The sequence below is a fragment of the Malania oleifera genome, chromosome 8 (genome assembly GCF_029873635.1).
Source record: "Malania oleifera isolate guangnan ecotype guangnan chromosome 8, ASM2987363v1, whole genome shotgun sequence".
NCBI lineage: Eukaryota > Viridiplantae > Streptophyta > Magnoliopsida > Santalales > Ximeniaceae > Malania > Malania oleifera.
In genome coordinates this window covers 108,976,540-108,999,586 of record NC_080424.1, presented here as the reverse complement: position 1 = coordinate 108,999,586, position 23,047 = coordinate 108,976,540, and the positions used below count along the sequence as shown (strand labels likewise).

The 23,047-nt window shown below is 39.3% G+C and overlaps 2 protein-coding genes across 3 annotated transcripts; one reads left to right on the top strand and one right to left on the bottom strand.

Annotated features, from left to right (window-relative positions):
• Nucleotides 1-2,236: 2,236 nt before the first annotated feature.
• LOC131162976 (DExH-box ATP-dependent RNA helicase DExH12) lies at nt 2,237-21,059 on the top strand. Of its 2 annotated transcripts, XR_009138888.1 has the most exons (4): nt 2,237-5,731; nt 13,003-13,392; nt 13,542-16,798; nt 20,719-21,059. XR_009138888.1 is itself a non-coding variant. In XM_058119627.1 (3 exons), the coding sequence occupies exons 1-3, from the start codon at nt 2,777-2,779 to the stop codon at nt 16,731-16,733; spliced, it is 6,537 nt and encodes a 2,178-aa protein (XP_057975610.1). In that variant the 5' UTR covers nt 2,237-2,776; the 3' UTR covers nt 16,734-16,974. The 2 variants fall into 2 exon arrangements, 1 of the variants encoding a protein (XP_057975610.1); XM_058119627.1 differs by lacking the exon at nt 20,719-21,059 and having other exon boundaries at nt 13,542-16,974.
• A 355-nt stretch (nt 21,060-21,414) lies between these two features.
• Nucleotides 21,415-22,488, bottom strand: LOC131162975 (calvin cycle protein CP12-3, chloroplastic). Its single transcript, XM_058119625.1, has one exon. The coding sequence runs from the start codon at nt 22,069-22,071 to the stop codon at nt 21,655-21,657; it is 417 nt and encodes a 138-aa protein (XP_057975608.1). The 5' UTR covers nt 22,072-22,488; the 3' UTR covers nt 21,415-21,654.
• Nucleotides 22,489-23,047: the final 559 nt, after the last annotated feature.

The window sequence follows — 23,047 nt, the reverse complement described above, 5'->3', positions numbered from 1 at the left end:
CAGTAGACTTTGTCGATAACATCGCATTTTGGAGACGATGATAATTTCGAGGAATTTACCATGACCTCGTCGACGAGAAGAATATAGGAGATTTGTCGACGAGAAAATACCGAAAGAAGAATTTGGGCTACTCTGAATTTCGTCGACGAAGGGTAAGGTTCGTCGATGAGATGACGTGGCTCGTCGACGAATTCTGCAGTATAAATAGCCCTAAAATCATTTTAATCACAGAAAATCAATCGCAAACCCTCTCCTCTCTTCGATTCTGGCCTTGTCGGTCGCCGGATCGACGATCTGAGGCCACCACAACGTTCCTAGTGGAGTTCTTTTCAAGCCTGCCGAAGCGGATCGTTGGTGAAACGAAGTCGGAATTCATCCCAAATCCAAGGTAAGGTATTTCATTCAGAATTTGGCTTTCTAGCAATTGTAGAAAATATTATAGACGTAGAAATAGTAATATTTTGTTTTGGGATTTATGGTTTTCAGGGTGTTGAGTGGAGAACCCTTCAGGTGTTGGACCAATTATAGTAGGGAATTTTTAACAAGAAACAGGTAAGAGAAATATGCTATGTTAGGTTATTTGAGAATGTTTTCAGTATAAAATTATAAATGTTTCACCAGAGTATTGTTTAACACAAAGATTTATACAGTTTATCAAATAAGATTAATATGTTTTAAAATTACCGTGTGGCTTTAGAATATAGATATAGTATAGAAACATGCTTTACAATATTTTTTAGAGATGTGTTTTACAAGATATATAGAGAATGTATTTTACAGCAATTACAGAAATACCATGATACAGTACCATGACATACAGATATATAGTTAATTACAGAAACACAGTTGAGATAGTTACAGTTTTCCACAGCGTCATGGCTTATACAGTCATTACAGAATCATGGTAAAACAGATAGTTGTATATAAAGATGTATTATATAGTATCAGACCTTATTGGACCATATAGTTACAGAGCACGGTACCGTAGCTACATACAGTTTATAAAGTGCAACCACCTATTTAGATAATACGTGGTATAAAGGTCGATCGTATAGAGCCCACGAGTGGACAGACTCCCCATCAGATATGGGTTGAGGAGGGCTGATTAGACTATGAAGTATAGTGATTTATTCTTGGTTGGCCAGTTAGGGTAAATTCTGCCTACGGGCCGCACAAACCTGTCATGAAGGATTAAATCATGACACACAGTTATCCACAGGGAAGTTTACAGTTATTATCATGTTTATACAGTTTTACAGAAATAGAAAAAAAATATATATATATATATATATATTAACAATATTGTGAATAGAAACCTAAAGTACAGAATTGTTAAGTAACAGGTAAAAGATGAAGATTATATTACTAGTATTGTGCTTTACAGATTCAGTGATACATGATTATATAGTCATAGATTTTCACAGTATTATAACTCATTTGCCACACACTAATAATAATATATTTTGTCTTACTGAACTTTGACTCATCCCAGTGTTGAATTATTTTTCAGGTAAGCCAGTTGGGCGAGCGAACAAAGCTCGCAGATAGAGGGGTCACAGTACTGCCCTGTCAGAGAGAGTGAGTATATTTTTGGGAGTATTTTTGTATAGCTCTCACTAGTTGAGGATATTTGGGGGACAGTCATATATGTGTATTTTGGGAAACCTATTAGTACTCTGGTATTGTATATAATTATATATGAATATGTTTATTTGATTTTCGCTTCTCGCTGCTTAGGTTGATGATTGGGTTCAATCCAGTATGATATCAGAGCATTTTAAATGTTATAATATAAAAAAAAAACCCATTTAAATAGCAAGATGTTACATAATCTGTCTTCTGGATTCCAACCTTCCATTTGATTTTTTAAAATTTAATAAAACTCAAAATAAAAATAAAAATCGATTAGTTCCAATTTAATTTGGCATGGTTCGTTTCATTCTTCAGTTTTTATAGGCTTTCATATGCCCCTAGTTTGTGTCGCGATAAAAGTAGACCTGACAAAATAGATAAAAATTCGCTAATTCAAACTGAATTCGATCCGCTTTAACTGATTATAATAAAACCGTTTGTTAAATGAGTTAAAAATGGTCTTCCATTTTATATCTGCTCCATAACAGATCGGGTCGCGTTTATTCGGCGGATATCCGCAAACCAACTCAAAAGCCCATTAATGATTAACGCATAAAGCCCAACAGCCCCCCACCCCACTTACCCACGTCCGATTCACTGCCAACTGCCCGGTGCCCATGCGCACGCGGCCACACAGCCCACACCCCCGGGCCCAGATTATCAGCACAGGCCACAGACAGCACACAGCACTCACGTGACCACGCCTCACTCATCTGAATCTTTTGATCTTTCTCAATTCTCTGCGTTCTCCCTTCCCAGTTCCCGTTCACTTTCGTTTAAGGTTTCATACTTTCATTTTTCGTCGCCGTCGTCGATTGTCGCCCATCGCTCGCTCGTGGAGCCTTGCGAGTCTGTGACAACCCTCGCCTTGCGGTGTTGCCGTACCTTCGCCAGTTCGTTGTTCGCCCATCGCTCTCTCGCTCGAGTCGCTCGTTGTTACAGTGTAACAGAGTTGGATCATTTTGGGTTTAGCTTGGGTTTTGCGAAAGAGTTGGATCATTTTGGGTTCTGTTCATCTACATCATAGACGTTTTGTCCAGCTTAAGTAGGGTTTGTAATATAATTTTTGCATTTTAGGGCTGCGGTTTGCTAAACCCTAGATTGTCTTGATTTAGGGTTTTCTTACTGCCGTTTAGACTTAAATATGGCGCATCTGGGAGGTGGCGCGGAGGCGCATGCGCGGTTCAAGCAGTACGAGTACCGAGCCAACTCCAGTTTGGTTCTGACCACCGACTCTAGACCACGTGACACTCACGAGCCCACCGGCGAGCCTGAGTCCCTTTACGGCAAGATAGACCCTAAAAGCTTTGGTGATCGGGCTTACAGGGGAAGACCTCCGGAGTTGGATGAGAAGCTTAAGAAATCGAAGAAGAAGAAAGAGCGGGACCCCCTCGTGGAACCTGTGCCGGGTCGGCAGAGCAAGAGACGACGTCTGCAAGAAGAAAGCGTCCTCACTGCCACTGAGGATGGAGTTTACCAGCCTAAGACTAAGGAAACGAGGGCAGCTTATGAAGCAATGCTTAGTGTTATTCAGCAGCAGTTGGGCGGTCAGCCCCTGAATATAGTCAGCGGTGCAGCGGATGAAATATTGGCTGTTCTTAAGAATGATAATTTTAAGAACCCTGATAAGAAGAAGGAGATTGAGAAATTATTGAACCCAATACCAAACCTTGTTTTTGACCAGCTGGTTTCAATCGGAAGGCTTATTACAGATTACCAGGATGGGGCCGACGCTGCTGGGGCTGGTGGAACTAATGCTGATGATGCTCTTGACGATGACGTTGGTGTTGCAGTTGAGTTTGAGGAGAATGATGAGGAAGAAGACGAGAGTGATCTTGACATGGTACAGGAGGACGAAGAGGATGATGATGATGTTGCTGAACCGAATGGGACTGGGGCCATGCAGATGGGTGGTGGAATTGATGAAGATGATATGCAGGAAGCAAATGAAGGCATGACACTAAATGTTCAGGACATCGATGCTTATTGGCTTCAAAGAAAGATCTCCCAAGCTTATGAACAACAGATCGATCCTCAACAGTGCCAGAAACTTGCGGAAGAGGTGTTGAAAATACTTGCTGAAGGTGATGACAGAGAAGTTGAAACCAAACTGTTGGTGCATCTTCAGTTTGAAAAGTTTAGCCTCATTAAGTTTCTCTTGCGTAACCGTTTGAAGATTGTGTGGTGCACCCGTTTGGCAAGGGCTGAAGATCAAGATGAAAGGAAGAAGATTGAGGAAGAAATGATGGGGTTGGGCCCAGACCTTGCTGCAATTCTGGAGCAGTTGCATGCCACTAGAGCAACTGCTAAAGAGAGGCAAAAGAACTTAGAGAAGAGTATAAGAGAAGAGGCTCGTCGGCTGAAGGATGAGAGCGGTGGAGATGGGGAGAGGGATAGGAGGGGACTCATTGATAGAGATGCAGATGGTGGTTGGTTGAAGGGGCAGCGCCAGTTGCTTGATCTTGACAGCATTGCCTTCCACCAAGGTGGTCTTTTGATGGCAAACAAAAAATGTGAGCTTCCATTGGGGTCATATAAAAATCATAGCAAGGGATATGAAGAAGTTCATGTGCCGGCCTTGAAGCCAAAACCCATTGGGCCAGGAGAAGAGCTTGTAAAGATTTCTTCTATGCCAGATTGGGCTCAACCGGCTTTCAGTGGGATGACACAGCTGAATAGGGTGCAGAGCAAAGTTTATGAAACTGCTCTTTTTACAGCAGAGAATATTCTTTTGTGCGCACCGACTGGTGCAGGAAAAACTAATGTTGCAATGCTTGCTATACTCCAGCAGATTGCATTGCACAGAGATGCTGAGGGTTCGTTCAACCACAGCAATTATAAGATAGTCTATGTCGCACCAATGAAAGCTCTTGTTGCAGAAGTGGTTGGTAATTTGTCTAATCGCCTGCAGCATTATGGTGTCAAAGTTAAAGAGCTAAGTGGAGACCAGTCTTTGACGCGGCAACAAATTGATGAAACTCAGATTATTGTGACAACTCCTGAGAAGTGGGATATCATAACAAGAAAATCTGGAGATCGCACCTACACACAGCTAGTTAAACTTTTAATTATTGATGAAATTCATCTTCTTCATGACAACAGAGGACCTGTGCTGGAAAGTATAGTTGCTAGAACTGTTAGGCAAATTGAAACCACAAAAGAGCATATTCGATTGATTGGATTATCTGCTACACTACCTAACTACGAAGATGTGGCATTGTTTCTTCGTGTTGATCTAGGGAAAGGATTGTTCCATTTTGACAATAGTTACAGACCATGCCCTCTTGCTCAGCAGTATATTGGGATTACAGTAAAGAAGCCATTACAAAGATTCCAACTGATGAATGATGTCTGTTATGAGAAGGTAATGGCTGTGGCAGGAAAGCATCAAGTTCTAATTTTTGTCCACTCCAGGAAAGAAACAGCCAAAACAGCTCGTGCAATTCGGGATACTGCCCTTGCAAATGACACTCTTGGAAGATTCTTGAAAGAGGATAGTGTTAGTCGTGAGATTCTCCACAGCCAAACAGAATTGATCCGGAGCAATGATCTTAAAGACTTGTTGCCTTATGGTTTTGCAATTCATCATGCTGGAATGGCGAGGGCTGACCGACAACTTGTCGAGGAGCTTTTTGGTGATGGGCATGTTCAAGTGTTGGTTTCCACAGCAACTCTTGCTTGGGGTGTCAATTTGCCTGCTCACACCGTCATAATCAAAGGGACCCAGATTTACAACCCAGAAAAAGGAGCATGGACTGAACTGAGCCCTTTGGATGTCATGCAGATGCTTGGTCGAGCTGGAAGACCTCAGTATGATTCTTACGGAGAAGGAATAATAATCACGGGTCATAGTGAATTGCAGTATTACCTTTCTTTGATGAATCAGCAGCTTCCAATTGAAAGCCAATTTGTGTCCAAACTGGCAGATCAACTTAATGCAGAAATTGTTCTTGGAACTGTTCAAAATGCTAGGGAAGCCTGCAACTGGATTGGGTATACATATTTGTATGTTCGCATGCTGAGGAATCCTACTCTCTATGGTCTAGCACCTGATGTTCTGACGAGAGATATTACTTTGGAGGAGAGGAGAGCAGATTTGGTAAGACATCGACATCCTCCAGCTTATTTATTTTTATTTTTTCTTGTAGATCTATAGTTAAGCATCATAATTTTTTCCTGTATTCTCTATCTCTGTTGCTTTAGTTGATATTTACTTTTAGGTCATCTTTTGTTCTCTCTCTCTCTCTCTCTCGCTCTCTCTCTCTCTCTCATTGATGTGCTGAAGTCCTAATTATGTATTATAAAATATATAGTTTCCTCATCAATAGGTGGAAATTTTGCAATTAAATGCTAAGGCAACTGCATAATCCAGTAAGCAAGAAGAGCAAAAATATGAGGTCAAGAAAACTTTAGTTTCATTATCAACAATGTATACGCTAACAAACAAGCAATATGTTTCCCATATTGATTATTATGTAAAATTGTACCTGGCTTTCAGTAGAATTTAAGTATTGTTTGTATGTGGCCATGAAAAATATTGTTTTGTTTTGATCATTGTACGCATTATCGCAAACAGTGGCTAGAATGCATTAGTCTTAAAAGTTATGGCTCACCCGTAAAAAAGGAATGCCTGGATTGTTAAATGATTTAGCCCTTACTTCTTTTGATAGTAAAAGAAGATAATTTATAGAATAAGAAAAATAAGGACCGGAAATCCTCCACAACAAAAGAAAGGAAAAACAGAAAATAAAAATAAAACAAGAATACAAAATCCAATGATCAGACTAGCAGAGCTCACCAATCCTTTTGGATATCATAGAACCTCACCCCTTTAAAACGGCTAGCAGAAGCACACCAGAACATGCCCAAATAATGGGTTGTTTCCCATAAGAGATAAGTTCAGATTTTCCCCCATAAATATGCATTTTGTTCAGTGCATAAACCCCACAGAATTGCAAAAACCACACACAAACATGAAGCATATGCATCCTTCTTTTACCAAAACCAGAAAGAAATGCCTAGCATGTGAATCGTAGATTGTTAAATGATTCAGCCTTTGCTTTTAAAAGCAAAACTTGTAACAACATATCCAAAAAGCAAATGTTGCCGCAATGAGAAAATGCTAAGGTGGTTGAGTAGTACAATGTTAAAAGGTAAATTAAGGAATGAACATGTTGGTGGTAAATTAGGCATATCACCTGTGAGATAAGATCACGAGTGGCAGATGAGATGGTTTGGGAACTAGCAATGGAGGTCAGGTATTGCACTAAGTAGGAGGAGTGAGCTAGTTACTGATAGTGGTAGGAGTAGGGTAGACCTAAAATAACTTGGAGTGAGATAGTAAGGATTTAATAACCTTCAAATTATAGAGGATATTGTCCAAGATCATGTAAATTGGCGGAAAAAAAGATTCATGCAGCTGACCTCAGCCGGTAGCAATTAAGGCCAGGTGGTCATTGTTGTTTTTTTCAGAAAAAGAGTGACCCAGGCCCTCTACTTTATTTGCAAGCCCAAAATTTTTTTCTTCTAGAAAAACTCTGCCCATCTTCCGTAACATCAAACAGAAGGCCCTTGTTTCTTTCCTTTTTCATTTTTTTCCAATACTCAAACCAACCCCCTACTCTCACTGCTACATCTTCATTCGTCATTTATCTCATAACCCACCACCTGCAGCCATGCATCGACCCCACCAGCAGACTGGCCACATAATGCCATTGTCAGCAGCGGCATGTCTGCATGTTGTTCATTCCATACAGTAAATTGCACCTGAAGTGTGGTTTAACTCGAACCAGATGTTGCTGAAGCAATACTGTTTTTTTTTTTTATATATGCTCTCCCCCTCTCTCTCTCATGCCCACGTGCATTCACACACACAGATAGTCATTGTCTTAAAAATGATTGAATTTCTATGAAGTCAGTCTTCATTTGATTCCTAAGGTTTAGTTATGTTTCCCCCCCCCCCCCCCTTCAATTCCAATATTAGTAAGAAGCAATTGACAATGGCAAAGTGAAAGTTGTATATGGAACCCATGATAAAATTTACAATGAAGAGGAAAGAAAGGTAGATAGAGAGAAGAGAAGGAAGAAGGAAGAAGGAAGAAGGAAGAAGGAAGGAAGGAAGAGATACAAAGGGGAACACATGTTGACTTCACAAATGAAATTCACATAACCCTACAACAATGCAACCCACCGATATATAGAGAAAAACTGAAATATATAAAAGCACGGAGAACCCTTAATTTTTTTACCAAACTTCTAAGACGCATGTATTAAAAACAAACCCCCACAAAACATTGCCCTAATTAATTATTCCTGATTATTTTTTTTCTTCAAATTCAAAAAATTCTTCTTAGCTTTATACATATGTCATCGATCCTACATTGGATCCGCCTCCAACATGTGCTGAAATCTTATAATTTCTTAATCCAATTATTAATCAGCCACCAACAAGGGCCATCCATTGTGCAGCTTCTTGTTCTACATCACATTGTTTTGTTTCCCTCTAACCCCATCTTTGATATTTCATTCTTCTCCTCCTCTTCCGAAGATAAGTTGAAACACCAGTGGCATATAAGATGTTTTTTTGTTTTTTCACAAATCTATTGGATCTGTGATCATTATTGCTATATATTTACCAAACCATGACAATTTGTTGGGTGCTCTTCATAATTTAGTAGCATGGATTTTGACTTCTGATCATAAAAATTTCCTTAGTAGGTGAAATGGCACTTTTTTTAAAAAAAATAACCGGGATGGGGTTGAATTGATGCATTTTCAGTTTTAGAATTATATTAATATTATGGTTGTAGGGGCTTAGTCATTTTGAAAAAAATTACAGAGGCTTTCCTAAACTAAATTGTGGGCATTTTGTGTCATCGTACTGTGGTGTCCTTTAACCATGGCAACTCTGCAGTATTTAGTAAGATATGCCTGTGACGTCCCGATTTTCGTACAGATTTTTTTTTCAATAATAAATAAATAATTTACATGTCATCGACCATATCCACAAATCGGCCACGTCAACAACCCTACTATCATTCATACGATCCGATCCGCATTGGGTACCGGGTAAAAAGTTATTTTATTATACAACCTAACAGCAGAAGATAGTATATACATATCACTCAGAATACAATACCCAGAGTATCAACATACATAAATACACAATACTATTTCATATCCAAAAATAATACAACCCTAGGGAATCACACTTGCCTAGTCCAAACTCACCCTGTATATCAGGGTTCTAGCTCCCTATGATCACGGAGTTCTATCACCCGATCTATCACTGTTTCCTGAAAAATTTAGATAATTTGGGTGAGACACATCTCAGTAAGAAGGAATAAATTATTTACAGTGTTTGGCTATATGAGTTCAGTTATAATGCACTTTACTTTTCAAACCATCGTTTCCTCTAAGAAAATACATTGATATACACATTCTTATAATCATATAGATATACAACACAAACTTTTATAAGCTTTAAAACCATTTCTTAAATTCAATAATTTCCAACACACATTTACCATGAAGTTCTTGAGAATAGGGAAGGTTACCCGTCCATACAGATAGCTTCTCTCTACCCTAACATGTTATGCAGTTAGATATGGTCACATCTGATACCTATTAGGACGCTTACTAACTTCAATAAATAAAAACAATAATCATAACCAACTTAATAATAAAAGAAGAAATAAAAGAAAAGCAAAGAGAGAGAGAGAGATAGAGAAGGAGGAGAAACAGAGTCGTGGCCTTACTGGTTGTGTTTGGGGAAGCCGGAGCTTCTGGTGCTGCTCGGGTTCCAGCAGGTGGCTGTAACAGAGGAGGTTGATCTGGAGCTGTTGCAGGCTGCTTTGATGGGTGGTTGGAGGATGCCCACTGGCTCGAGTGGTGGCTGTTCTGCACGCTGGAGCTTCGGAAGATGGTTGCTGGAAGTGGTCAGGTTACAGCTGTGGTTGGTGCAGTGGGTTGGGGTGGAACAGCAGATGGCTGCTGGTTTGGCTGTGTGCGGGCTGTTCTGGTGGTTTGAACAGAGACCTAAGGGGAAGGATAGAAGAGAATAGAGGGCAGAGAAGAGAAGAGAGGCAAGAATAAAAGAAAACTGAAGTAGGAGAAGAAGAAGAAGAAGCAGATGGAGAGCAGCCCGCAGAGCTGTCTGGGAAGAATCAAGAGAAGAAGAAGAATTTAAAAGATATTGGGGGAAGCCCTAGACCCGGTTTAGCCAACCCGACTCGACAACTTGACCCAACCCGGCTTGCTTGGCCGGGTCACATTTTTGCTCTCTGTTCACCGCAATATTTGACCCTTCTGAAGCCAGTTTCTCACAAAACTCAAAACACGAAAGTTGTAGATAATCCTTTCCTCTTTCTCCAGAAATTTGAATCGCCTCAATCGGAGTTCGGACGGAAAAGTTATGCATGAAATACGAACAGGTGTCAGTTTTGGTTCCCGGGGCTTTTCCTGCGATAAAAGAATTATCAAAAACTCGTAAATTGCACAATAAAAGTCAAGAATGATAATTTCGGCACTTTATTAAAATATTGGACAAATTTGGACACTTAATTAAAAATATAAGCCGTAAAGACCGGATTAAAGTGCCCAATTACGCAGTTTTGACGCGTAATCACTCACCTTACTCAGTAAGCCCTCAGGTGGAAAGTTTCACTTCGCCACAATTATTTATATTATTAACTCACACGGTTCTATTTCTCAATTTTATTATTCTTTATTTCTCAATTTCTATTCTTTCTTTCATTTCTCATTTTAGCCAATTTTATCATTCTTTCACTTTCCATTTTCATTTTATTTTCCGACTCATGCGTATCCTTGGTATCAAATATCAACATCGTGTCTGTAACTCATGACCACCCTGAGGATTTTTCTATCCACGCCATGCTTCCCCCATGGTCAGGGTTATGCGGCCCGAAGGTTGGATTTAATTGTGGTTGGCCGACTTGGTTAGATCAAAGTATCATATCACATATCGCGTCTGTAGTACGACTAGCCGACCTATAACTCTGATCCGGACTCAGGGGGCCCCACAACCCTACACAATGGCTTAGTCGACTGTCATGCCACACACTCCAAGAGTCTGTGTGGTTGTACTAACACCACTAGCAACGGCACCGTGCTTAATATCATAACCATCCGACAGGGTTTACTATCACATACCTGCAATCATTATCCGGTATTGACATTTCATCAATCATATTCCAGTATATCATAATTAAGTTCAATATAAATATTCTCATTGTTTTCTGTGCACATTTCATCATCTCGTAATAACATATATCATATTTCACGTATTTTTCACTTTTTCCTAAAATACTCATATCAATAATTTGTACAAACTCATCTCTCATGCAAATAATTTCTACTCACAAATAAATACCACATTTCATTATTTTTAAATATCAGAAATTCACAAAATCTCATCTTTCAGGCAAAACATTTCTACTCACATATAAATATCATATTTCATTATTTTTCACTAATCACATCAATAATTCTCATTTCAATATTTTTTTTAGAAATTACTCATCATTATATTTTACACTCCAAAATATTCCAATTTAAAATTGCTCAAATGCTACACAATTTATCTGATATTTATATAATAATAATTTTCAGACAAAATATCATATGCTCATTTTCACATATTAATTCAAATAGTAATTCTAAAAACATTATTATAATTTATTCCCCTTACTTGACTTACTGAGAATCTCACTAGAACCCCAAATCCTACGCCCTTGGCGCCTGAAATTCAATTCCTATAATTTGCATTTTTCTCAGATTAATTAATCTATTTCTCCAAAACAATACCCATCTAACCTTTCCTGGGCTTCATATACCTCAAATTAATATTTAAACTAACATTTAACAGCCCCACTTAATTTTTTAAATTTTGCCTGTGGGTCTCAAAATTACATCTGCGGTGCTCACCTGGACCTTAAATTTCAGAAATTCTACTTTAACTCCAGATGCTCAACATTTTATCATTTTTAAATTAATCTTAATTAATTGAAAATAATTCTCTTAATAACTCTCCTACCCCAAATTTGGGGTTTTGCCCACGACGACTGTACGAGAATTTCATCCCACTAGATTTGTAGAGAATCATCTCTAGATTCTCATGGTGGTGTCCGTTCGTCAATTGAACTTATAATTTGTAAGAAATTAATGAAAAAAGAAAAATTGGCTTACCCCAGGAGATACGTTTATACCGCTCCTACCCCTGATCCGCTCTGATAGAAATGATGGCAACAAAAAATATTTAGGATAAAATATAATAATAAATATTTAATTAATATTAATAATAATATATTTTTTTTAATAAAAATAAAAATAAAAATAAATTTTAATTATTTTTTTCTTATTTTTTTTTCTTATTTTTTAAAAATCCGATTAATTAATTAATTAATTATTATTATTATTATTTTTGGAATCACTCCACTAATCTTCTATATCCCTTTTTGGGGTTATTACAATGCCAGTATTGATTTGATCATGTTGCATGAATACTTTGGTGATAATGGCAGATTAGGATAATGTATCCATTGTATGATTTTTAATTTGATTTCACCCTAATCTTAGATGCTTACTTGCCTCTATCTCTCTGTGTGTAAAGTTTGGATCTTGGTGCCATTTAATGTTTTGTTTTATTTCAAAATGAAGGAAAATTTTGGAAAAAAAAATTTCAAACTTGACCTTAACTTCATGGATGATTTATGCAATTATCTATTTATATCATGACACACATCATAGATACCTGTATGTTTAGGTCTGTTGGATATGCGTGCATCATATTGAACTGAGGCTTAGATTCTTAAGGGGGGTGGTTTAATGCTTGGGAGTAATAGGAAGATTATTTCTTGCATTAGAGCTAAACTTTTTTCTTTTTTTCCTTTATGCTTGCTTCTAGTGAGTGGTAATTTGGCTAGATAAATTATGACCAGTAATAATTTCTAATGTCTTCAGTATATGCGACTAGTTACAGTTTGAGGATTTAACAATCCCAGGAGAACTATGAACAGGTAACAGTAAAGGAGGTAGAACTGTTATTCTGCACTTTTTTTCCTTAAAAAAGAAATAATAAGAACTATTCTATTGCATGTTTGGCTGATTGTGGATGCTTTGCTTTGTTTTACAATTCCCATATGGGATGGGATCTTCAGGTGGTTCTGTTTAGTGTTTGTTGTCAGTCATGGTTCTCCTTTTGTTATGGTAATCTTTACCTTTCAGTTGTCATCAATGCGATTTCATGAGTCTATGATTTTTCTTTTGTATCACTATATGCTTATTTCACAGTAATCTTATGATTGTATGCATTGTATATCTGTGTACTGATGTTCTGATGTCCTCCTGCAGATTCATTCTGCTGCAATCATCTTGGACAGAAATAACCTGGTAAAATATGACAGGAAAAGTGGATATTTCCAGGTTACTGATTTGGGTCGAATTGCCAGCTTTTATTACATAACTCACGGGACGATATCTACATATAATGAGCATTTAAAGCCAACAATGGGTGACATTGAACTTTGTCGGCTGTTCTCTCTCAGTGAAGAATTCAAGTATGTGACTGTGAGACAAGATGAGAAGATGGAACTAGCGAAACTTTTGGATCGTGTTCCCATTCCCATCAAAGAAAGCTTGGAGGAGCCTAGTGCCAAGATCAATGTCCTGCTTCAAGCATATATTTCACAGCTAAAGCTTGAAGGGCTTTCACTGACATCTGACATGGTGTTTATAACTCAGGTTTGTTAAGTCACATTTTGTTTTCCTCCCTTTCTCTTACTTGTATTTGTTGCTTAACGTATGAACACATGTGTGTATTTATATTTATATTTCTATTTGTTCACTTGTTCCTTTTTTTTTTTTGGGGGTGTTCCCCTCCCCTTTTGTAGAGTGCGGGACGTCTTATGCGAGCTCTTTTTGAGATTGTCCTAAAAAGAGGGTGGGCACAGTTAGCTGAAAAGGCTTTGAACTTGTGCAAAATGGTTACCAAAAGGATGTGGAGTGTCCAGACCCCGCTCCGTCAATTCCATGGAATTCCTAATGAAATTTTGATAAAGATGGAGAAGAAAGATTTGTCCTGGGAAAGATATTATGACCTGTCCTCGCAGGAAATAGGAGAGCTCATTCGATTCCCCAAGATGGGGAGAACACTGCACAAATATATTCACCAGTTCCCAAAGCTGAACCTTGCAGCCCATGTTCAGCCAATTACTCGCACCGTTCTGAGGGTTGAACTGACAATAACACCAGACTTTCAGTGGGAGGACAAGGTGCATGGCTTTGTAGAGCCTTTTTGGATTATTGTGGAGGATAATGATGGGGAATATATTCTTTATCATGAATATTTTTTGCTAAAGAAACAGTATATTGATGAGGACCATACGCTGAATTTCACTGTGCCAATCTATGAACCCCTGCCTCCCCAGTACTTTATTCGAGTTGTCTCTGATAGATGGCTTGGATCACAGTCTGTTTTACCTGTTTCTTTCAGGCATCTTATTTTACCTGAAAAGTATCCTCCACCAACTGAGTTATTGGATTTGCAACCACTGCCTGTGACTGCATTAAGAAATCCATCATATGAAGCGCTTTATCAAGAATTTAAGCACTTCAATCCCGTCCAAACTCAGGTTTTCACTGTCTTGTACAACACAGATGATAATGTCTTAGTTGCCGCGCCAACAGGTAGTGGGAAGACCATATGCGCTGAGTTTGCAATATTGAGGAATCATCAAAAAGGTCCTGAGAGTGTCATGCGTGCTGTTTATGTTGCTCCTATTGAAGCCCTTGCAAAGGAACGATATCGTGATTGGGAGAGGAAGTTTGGGAAGGGCCTTGGTATGCGTGTGGTTGAGTTGACGGGGGAAACAGCTACAGACTTGAAACTCCTTGAGAAAGGTCAAGTGATAATTAGTACCCCTGAGAAATGGGATGCTTTATCCCGCCGCTGGAAACAGCGGAAGCATGTTCAGCAGGTCAGCCTTTTCATTGTTGATGAACTCCACTTGATTGGGGGTCAAGGTGGTCCTGTCTTAGAGGTGGTAGTCTCTAGAATGAGATATATTGCAAGTCAGGGTGATAACAAGATTCGGATTGTGGCTTTGTCAACTTCCCTTGCTAATGCCAAGGATCTTGGAGAGTGGATCGGGGCTACTTCTCATGGCCTTTTCAATTTTCCTCCAGGAGTCCGCCCTGTTCCTTTGGAAATACACATTCAAGGGGTTGATATAGCTAATTTTGAAGCGAGAATGCAAGCAATGACGAAGCCAACATACACCGCAATTGTGCAGCATGCCAAGAATGGAAAACCTGCTCTAGTGTTTGTTCCTACAAGGAGGCATGTTGGGCTTACTGCTGTGGACCTGATGACATACTCTAATGCAGATAGTGGAGAGAAGCCACTATTTCTATCGAGGTCTCCAGAGGAACTGGAACCATTTGTTAGCAAGATAAAGGATCGAATACTAGCTGCAACACTAAGTCATGGTGTAGGCTATTTGCACGAAGGGTTAAACAGTATGGATCAAGAAGTTGTGACACAGCTTTTTGAAGCTGGGTGGATACAGGTGTGTGTGATGAGCAATTCAATGTGCTGGGGGGTGCCCTTGTCAGCACATTTGGTGGTTGTAATGGGAACACAATATTATGATGGTCGGGAGAATGCTCACACTGATTACCCAGTCACTGATCTGTTGCAGATGATGGGTCATGCCAGTCGGCCTTTACTAGATAATTCTGGGAAATGTGTCATCCTCTGCCATGCACCTCGTAAAGAATACTATAAGAAGTTCTTGTATGAAGCGTTCCCAGTTGAAAGCCATTTGCAACACTTCCTACACGATAACTTGAATGCAGAAATTGTTGTTGGAGTCATCGAAAACAAGCAAGATGCTGTGGATTATCTCACCTGGACATTTATGTACAGGCGGCTCACTCAAAATCCAAACTACTACAATCTTCAGGGGGTCAGTCACAGGCATCTTTCTGATCACCTATCAGAGCTTGTAGAGAACACATTGAGTGATTTGGAAGCCAGCAAGTGTGTTACTATTGAGGATGACATGGACCTCTCTCCTCTAAATCTTGGCATGATTGCATCGTATTATTATATCAGCTATACAACTATAGAGCGATTTAGTTCATCTTTGACTTCCAAAACAAGGATGAAGGGCCTTCTAGAGATTCTGGCTTCGGCATCAGAATATGCACTTCTTCCAATTCGACCTGGGGAGGAAGAGTCAATACGGCGGTTGATTAATCACCAGAGATTTTCCTTTGAGAGTTCCAAATGCACTGATCCACATGTAAAGGCCAATGCACTACTCCAGGCTCATTTCTCACGCCATTCATTGGGTCAAAACCTAGCATCTGACCAGCGAGAGGTGCTTTTTTCTGCAAGTCGATTGCTTCAAGCAATGGTTGATGTTATTTCCAGCAATGGGTGGCTTAGCCTTGCTCTTCTTGCAATGGAGCTGAGCCAAATGGTGACACAAGGCATGTGGGAACGTGATTCAATGCTTTTACAGCTTCCCCATTTCACGAAGGAATTGGCTAAGAAATGCCAAGAAAACCCTGGGAAAAGCATTGAGACTGTGTTTGATTTGGTGGAGATGGAGGATGATGAAAGGCGGGAGCTATTGCAGATGTCGGATCCACAGCTGCTTGATATTGCTCGGTTTTGCAACCGTTTCCCGAACATTGATTTGGCATATGATGTGCTGAAGAGTGAGAATGTGAGGGCTGGGGAATTAATCACCCTCTCGGTCACCCTTGAACGGGATCTTGTCGGGAGGTCTGAGGTTGGACCTGTTGATGCTCCTAGGTACCCCAAAGCCAAAGAAGAAGGATGGTGGCTTGTGGTTGGGGATACCAAAAGTAACCAATTGCTTGCCATCAAAAGGGTTGCTCTGCAAAGGAAGTCGAAGGTCAAGCTTGAATTTGCTGCTCCTGCAGAAGCTGGGAAGAAGCCATATACTCTCTATTTTATGTGTGATTCATATCTGGGCTGTGATCAGGAATACAGCTTCACTGTTGATGTCAGAGAAGCGGGAGGGCCTGATTATGACAGTGAACGGGAATAGAGGGCACACAGTGGTTGTCTTGATCATTCTAAAAGGATCCCTCATAATGGCGTTTGACCTGTTCGGTAAGTTTCAGTATGCTTTACTCCTAGCATCTTGCTCTTTTGTTTTTTTGATCTAAAATGTAAGTGTATTGATCAAAAGTGTATATACAAAAAAGGCCTTTCCAACATTTAAGAAAGACCCCAAAAGCCACAAATGAGTACACAAAAACCTGGGCATACCCAAGGCCAGTTAGGCACTTACAAAAAGGAATTACAAAGGAAATGCACTTTACTTTCTGCCAAACAGAAACAGACCAATCAAAACAAACTCAGAAAACTACGAAAACCAATTAAACTCAGTTTTCATGTCTCCAATCAGCAAGGTGGGGAAATCTATTATAGATGACTCTGTATGTTTGTCGATGAATAACTCTGATTATTGCTTCAGGAGGCGTCACTGTCCCTTCAAATTGTTTCTTGTTTCTAAAATGCCAAATGTAATATACTGTGGCAACAAAGCAGATTTTTTTAGCCACAGCCTGCACACCAGTACCTCTCAACTCTTTATGAAGCCATTTCATTGCTGCCTTAACAGTAGACATTTTTCTTGTGATACCAAGCCAATTTCTCAAGGAAGCCCAAACTGGTTCAATGCATTTACAGTTAAAAAACAGGTGCTCATGAGATTCATTTTCAGTTCTGCACAGCGAACATCTTCTGTCCAGGCCTTCCATCATTAACTTGTCATTTGTAAGGAGCTTGCCTTTAACACTGAGCCAGAGAATAAACATGTGCTTTGGTGAACTTCCAGATTTCCAAACTTCAGCATACCAGGGAGTCTTACTGCCCTTGACTCTCCAATGGTCATAAATCTTTGAACAACTCAGCTTATCTTCCAGTAGCCACTGCCTGAATTTTCCTTCAGCAGTACACTGATTCCTGCAATCACAAACAATCTGGTTTTTGATAGCCACTAATCTTTTAAGTAATGGAGAGTCTTCATGTCTGCTGGCGGCTTCCCAGATATTCCCTCCCCTTAAACAAAACTGATTTACCCACTTCGACCAGAGAGAGTCTTTCTTCTCATGAATATTCCAAAGAGCATTCAACAAGGGAGTATTGTTCCAGGAATTAAGATCAAACACACCCAGCCCACCTTCTTCTTTGGGAAGACAAACCTCCTTCCAAGCAACCAAAGGTTTCTTCCTACCACCCCAGATGAAGGCCCTGCATAGCTTTATGATGTGGTTTAAAACAGCCTTTGGAATTGGAAAGATAGCCAGCCAAAAGCATTGCACCCCTTGGATTACAGAGTTCAATAACTCAAGTCTGCCAGCCTAGGAGAGTGTATTTCTGTGCCAAGCACTAAACAGATTTGCAATTTTGTTGGCGAGGGGCATAATGTATAGCATTTAATCTTGTTGAGGCAAGTGGAATTCCCAAATATCTGAAGGGAAACTCCCCATCAGAAAACCCAGTCACCCTTCTTATTTCCTCCAAACTTTGCGCATTAATACCAGCTGAATAAAGGTTGGACTTCTTGTTGTTAGCTTTCAGACCAGAGCAATCTTAAAACCTTCTTAAACATTCCATAATCAATTTAATTGAAGGCACATCACCCCTCGCAAATGATATCAGGTCATCTGTGAAAGCTAGATGAGTTATCTTCAGCTCACTGCATTTAGGGTGGAAGTTAAAATCTTTATGATCCTCCAGCTCTTTCAGCATTATTGACAGACACTCCAAACAAAGGACAAACAGCAGAGGAGAGAGAGGGTCCCCTTGCCTCTTGCCTCTTGCCTCTTGCCTTGGAAATAACCATGGAAGTCACCATTTAGGGCAATTGAATATGATGTGGTCTCCACACAATGCATAATTCTGTCAACCATCATGCTTGGAAAATTTAAATGAGTGAGCATTTGTCTAAGGAAAGTCTAAGACACAGAGTCATAGGCTTTCCTCAAGTCAATTTTGAGCAAGCATCTTGGGGAAATTCTTTTTCTCGCATACTTCCTTACCAATTCCTGAACCAGGTAGATGTTCTCTATCATACTTTGCTTAACAAAAGCTGACTGAGCTGGGTTGACAAGAGACTCGAGGCAAGGCTTGACTCTGTTTACCAGGATCTTTGAAATTACTTTATAGACCACATTACAACACGAAATAGGTCTGAACTCCTGAATGCTAGAAGCATGGTTTGATTTAGGAATTACTGCAATAGCAGTGTGGTTGATCTGCTTTAGCAGGATCCCTTTCCTGAAGAACTTTTTAACTGCCAGAGTAACATCCTTCCCCACAACTCCCCAAGCCTTCTTAAAGAAACCTGAAGAAAACCCATCAGGTCCAGGAGACTTGTCTTCCCCGATATTAAACATGGCTTCCTTGATGTCCTCATCCGTAATCTCCTTCATCATCTGGAATGCCTGAACATCACTCAGTTTTTTCCCTTTATCTACAACCGCAGGATTAACTGACTCACAGATTTCCCCTTCACCCAGTAGAGATTTATAGAAAGTCAGAAAGTCTTCAGCAACTTGGGATTGAGATGTGGTAGACTCTCCATTGTTTTTAGTAATGGCTGTAATATGGTTCCTTTACATGTGCCTTTTCATCAAAGAGTGGAAATAAGAGGTACTTCTATCACAATTCTTTAGATGATCATTCTTTGCAATCTGAGCCAGGAAAGACCTATTTGTAGTATCTAGCTTGCTAGCCTCTTCCTTAGTGCAAACTGCTCTTTGTAAAGCCTCATTTCCTGGGTGATTGTGCAGGTTCTGCGATAAGCTCTGTTAGCTCTTTCAGAGATGTGGGAGCAGTGGACTGAATTCAGACATCTCTGGGACTTTTTCAATTCTTTCGGTTTTCTCACCAACCTGAACTGGCAACTGCCCTTAACTAACTTCCAACCTTAACTAAATCCTGAAATTTCTCATGCTGGGACCACATATTGAAGTATTTAGAAGGTTTTTTTCCTTCCTTTTCAATCCCAAGCAGGCTGATAATACAGGGAGCATGTTCTGAGTGGTGGCCTGGCATCAGGAATTGAGCATGGGCCCTGAAGTCAGACTGAGCCCAGACTGAGTTAACAAGAGCTCTGTCCAATTTACTCCAGACCTTCCCACTTGTCCATGTTAAATAGCACCCTGAGGATTGCATATCCACCAGACCAGACTCCATAAAACAGCTTAGCATATCTCTTGTTTCATAAGGTTTCACTGGGAGGCCATTCTTCTTTTCATCTCCTGGAAAGACATTGTTGAAATCCCCCAAGAGAAGCCAGGGGCTTGTACACGACCCACTGAATTGATACAGATCCTGCCACAAACTTCTTCTTGCAACAATAGAGTGAAAGCCATACACAAAACTCACATAGAAACACTTCGAAGAGATTAAACTTTTAAGCTTACAGTGTATTACCTGAGCATTACTTTGTAAAACCTGAATCTAAACTTTCAGGGGATCCCAAATCACCGGAATTCTTCCAGCTCTGTGCTGGATAAAATTATTGACTTGCGTCCGTTTGAATAATTGCTTCCTCATTACCTCTTCAAGACTTTCTGAAGTCAGTTTTGTTTCAATAATGCCCATAACATCAATTTTATTTCTCTTAATGAGGTCCATGACCCCATTTTGCTTCAGGGGTTTGTTAAAACCCCTGATATTCCAAGAAGCAATCTTCATGGGTTCGGCAAGAGGTGAGTCCCCCCATTCCTTTGGACAAACTTGGTTGCTTTGGCCTCTTTGGCTTTCTCCTTCTTGCTCTTTACCACCATCCCTAGATGAGCATGATGCTGTCTATAATCATGTGATGCATAACTTGAAGCTTTGACTTGGAATTGAGTGGTTAGATAAGTTTTGCTGATAATTGTTGGTGTTGTTTAAAATCTGTGTTGGAAAATTTCCCGACATGTTTTAAATCGCTGAGCACTTGTTAATTGACTGATACTGAGTTGCTAGAAATCCTTGTATGTTGGCTTGACGGATTTAATCTCTTTATGTAGGAATTTACTGAAGACATCTTTGTTGATCCCCAGGGTGGGGGGCAGGCATTGGAGTACTTGTTTCTTGCACGGCCAGCGTAGAAAACACGAAGATCCAAAAATCATGTGTTGTGTTGCGGTTCCTAACTAGTAGAACACAAGTTATGTATGTTTCTCATTGAAATATTTTGTACTTGTGAAGATGCCTTACTCGTAGCTGTGGGCATGAAATCCCAGGACATCTATTATGTACATAGTAACCATGCTGCCGTTGCTGGATGAAGCTTAGATCATAATTTAACTCTGCTGGATGATGTTTAGATCGTTTATTGAACTTCACATCACAAAAGTTGATTACATTATCTTGGAGCCTCAACTTGTTTATTCTGTTTGAGTTTGAATTGGAATTTAGATTACGTATTACTCGTTAGTTTAACCAAAATTTTGATGGCTTTTATATATAATTATATGTATAAAATTAAATTCAGCTTAGTTGAATTTATTTTGCACTTTTCAAGAATGTTGTGTTTGAGAGCAATGATCTAATTTTAAAAAAAGAGTTTAGAATTTTATAATTTTTTAAGACCAGAATTAAAACTACTTATGGTTATATTTTGCCCAAATTCATACAAATATTTAAGCCCTCAAAATATATAATCAAATCTAACAGTTGTAAAATTGATTGAATGAGATTTCGAACTTAATTTTGGGAATTCGTTAAAGTCGAATCAAATTTGAGCATTTTATTTGGGCATCACCCAACATTATTACAGAAACACAACGTACTTAGATGACCCCTACCTAATTTTTACATATAAGAAGTAGCAATATGGACTCTTAGTAGTGGAATGAGCAATCTTAAGACCACTATTATATAATCGACGGCATCGTTGCAGTAGAGCAGGTAATCAGCGGCGGAATTGAAGCTGCTGCAGCTAGCCGGCAAATTGAATCCGATCAGTCTTCGTAAATTCGGCACTCGTCGGTCTCCGGATTCTCCTGGCAAAAAGACTCCAAAGGATCTTCTTTGTCCATGATCTTCCGGCGGAGGTCGGCCTTGGCTTGGCTGACCTCCTCCACCTCGTCCCAGGCCACCTTGCATTCGTCGGAGCTCTCGTTTCCCTCGCACACCTCTTTCGCTTCCATCACCTTCTCCTCGATCATCTCCGTCAGCCTCTTCTCCCTCATCTGCGTCCCTTTGAACTTCACCGACTTACACACTACCTTCTCCCCGCCACGGCTCCCCTTCCCAACGCCGGAAAACATACGCGCCTTCGAAGAAGATATCATGATGTGCCCAGTAAATGCGTCGGATAGCGAAGAGCAAGACGGAGAGCAAGTAATCTTTAGATTCAAAACAGGGAGACTCGCCATCGACTGATTTCTATCTCTATCTTTAGAAGCACCCACTACGAACAATCAACAGACCGATCTCTAATATTCCGAGACTCTCAATGTTTACGGTGATCGCCAGTCGGCAACTAAAGCAACCCTAGCTGATTTTGTTTCATCATCTTCAGTTTAGAACTTGAATAATTGCAGGTAGCCTCTCTCTCTCTCTCTCTTCCGGATGGGTGAGTACTGTAGACTGTAGTCTGCAGGAAGGAAAAGTTAATTTTTAATAGGGCTAGTTTGGCCAATCACGGGCTGCTAGTGCCTTGTGAGTGTACATAAATGCCCTCGTGGGATTGCTATTTTTGTGATTTGGTTGGTAGATTAGTCCATATGAAACTTACCCCTGGTTGGTTTGTGGGTCCCTCTCCATTTATAATTCAATAACTCTTTTATTATTATTATTATTATTATTATTATTATTATGGCAAATATAACAATAATTTATTATTCTTTTATATTCAACACCTCTCCTAAAATCATTTATAAAATATGAAAAATTAATTATTGAGTCAATATTTAATTTTTAATTAATTAATTAATTTAACTATTTTATCTATTATTTTTAAGAATATTAACAAGATAGTTATTGAAAATCACAGTAACCTTATAATCATTGGAATGAATGTGAAAACATTAGAAAAATTTAATTTTTAGAAAGATATTGAATAGTAATAATGAATCTAAACCTTTAAATAAGTTTTTATAATCTTTGAAATCTTGAAAAAAATTATTATTTTTTATCCAATTTTGTATAGTGATGTATTTATAGTACTCAAAAAATTGAAGAGGACATACATATATATATGAGTGTTTTTACTTTTGGGAACATTGGGACATAGCTGAGGTGTATGGATTGACAAGTGGGGGGAATTGGAATTGGATAAGATTTTGCTGCATCGGATTAGTTTGGACAATCTCTCTCCTCATACCCTCCTGGTTTTTTTAATAAATTTAT

What these genes read in the sequence shown, in the direction of transcription:
- LOC131162976 (XM_058119627.1), top strand. Translation starts at nt 2,777, where the DNA reads ATGGCGCATCTGGGAGGTGGCGCGGAGGCGCATGCGCGGTTCAAGCAG. An exon ending in AGGAGAGGAGAGCAGATTTG is followed by an intron (nt 5,732 to 13,002) that starts GTAAGACATCGA and finishes GTCCTCCTGCAG; the next exon opens with ATTCATTCTGCTGCAATCAT. An exon ending in ACATGGTGTTTATAACTCAG is followed by an intron (nt 13,393 to 13,541) that starts GTTTGTTAAGTC and finishes CCCCTTTTGTAG; the next exon opens with AGTGCGGGACGTCTTATGCG.
- LOC131162975 (XM_058119625.1), bottom strand. Translation starts at nt 22,071, where the DNA reads ATGGCGAGTCTCCCTGTTTTGAATCTAAAGATTACTTGCTCTCCGTCT.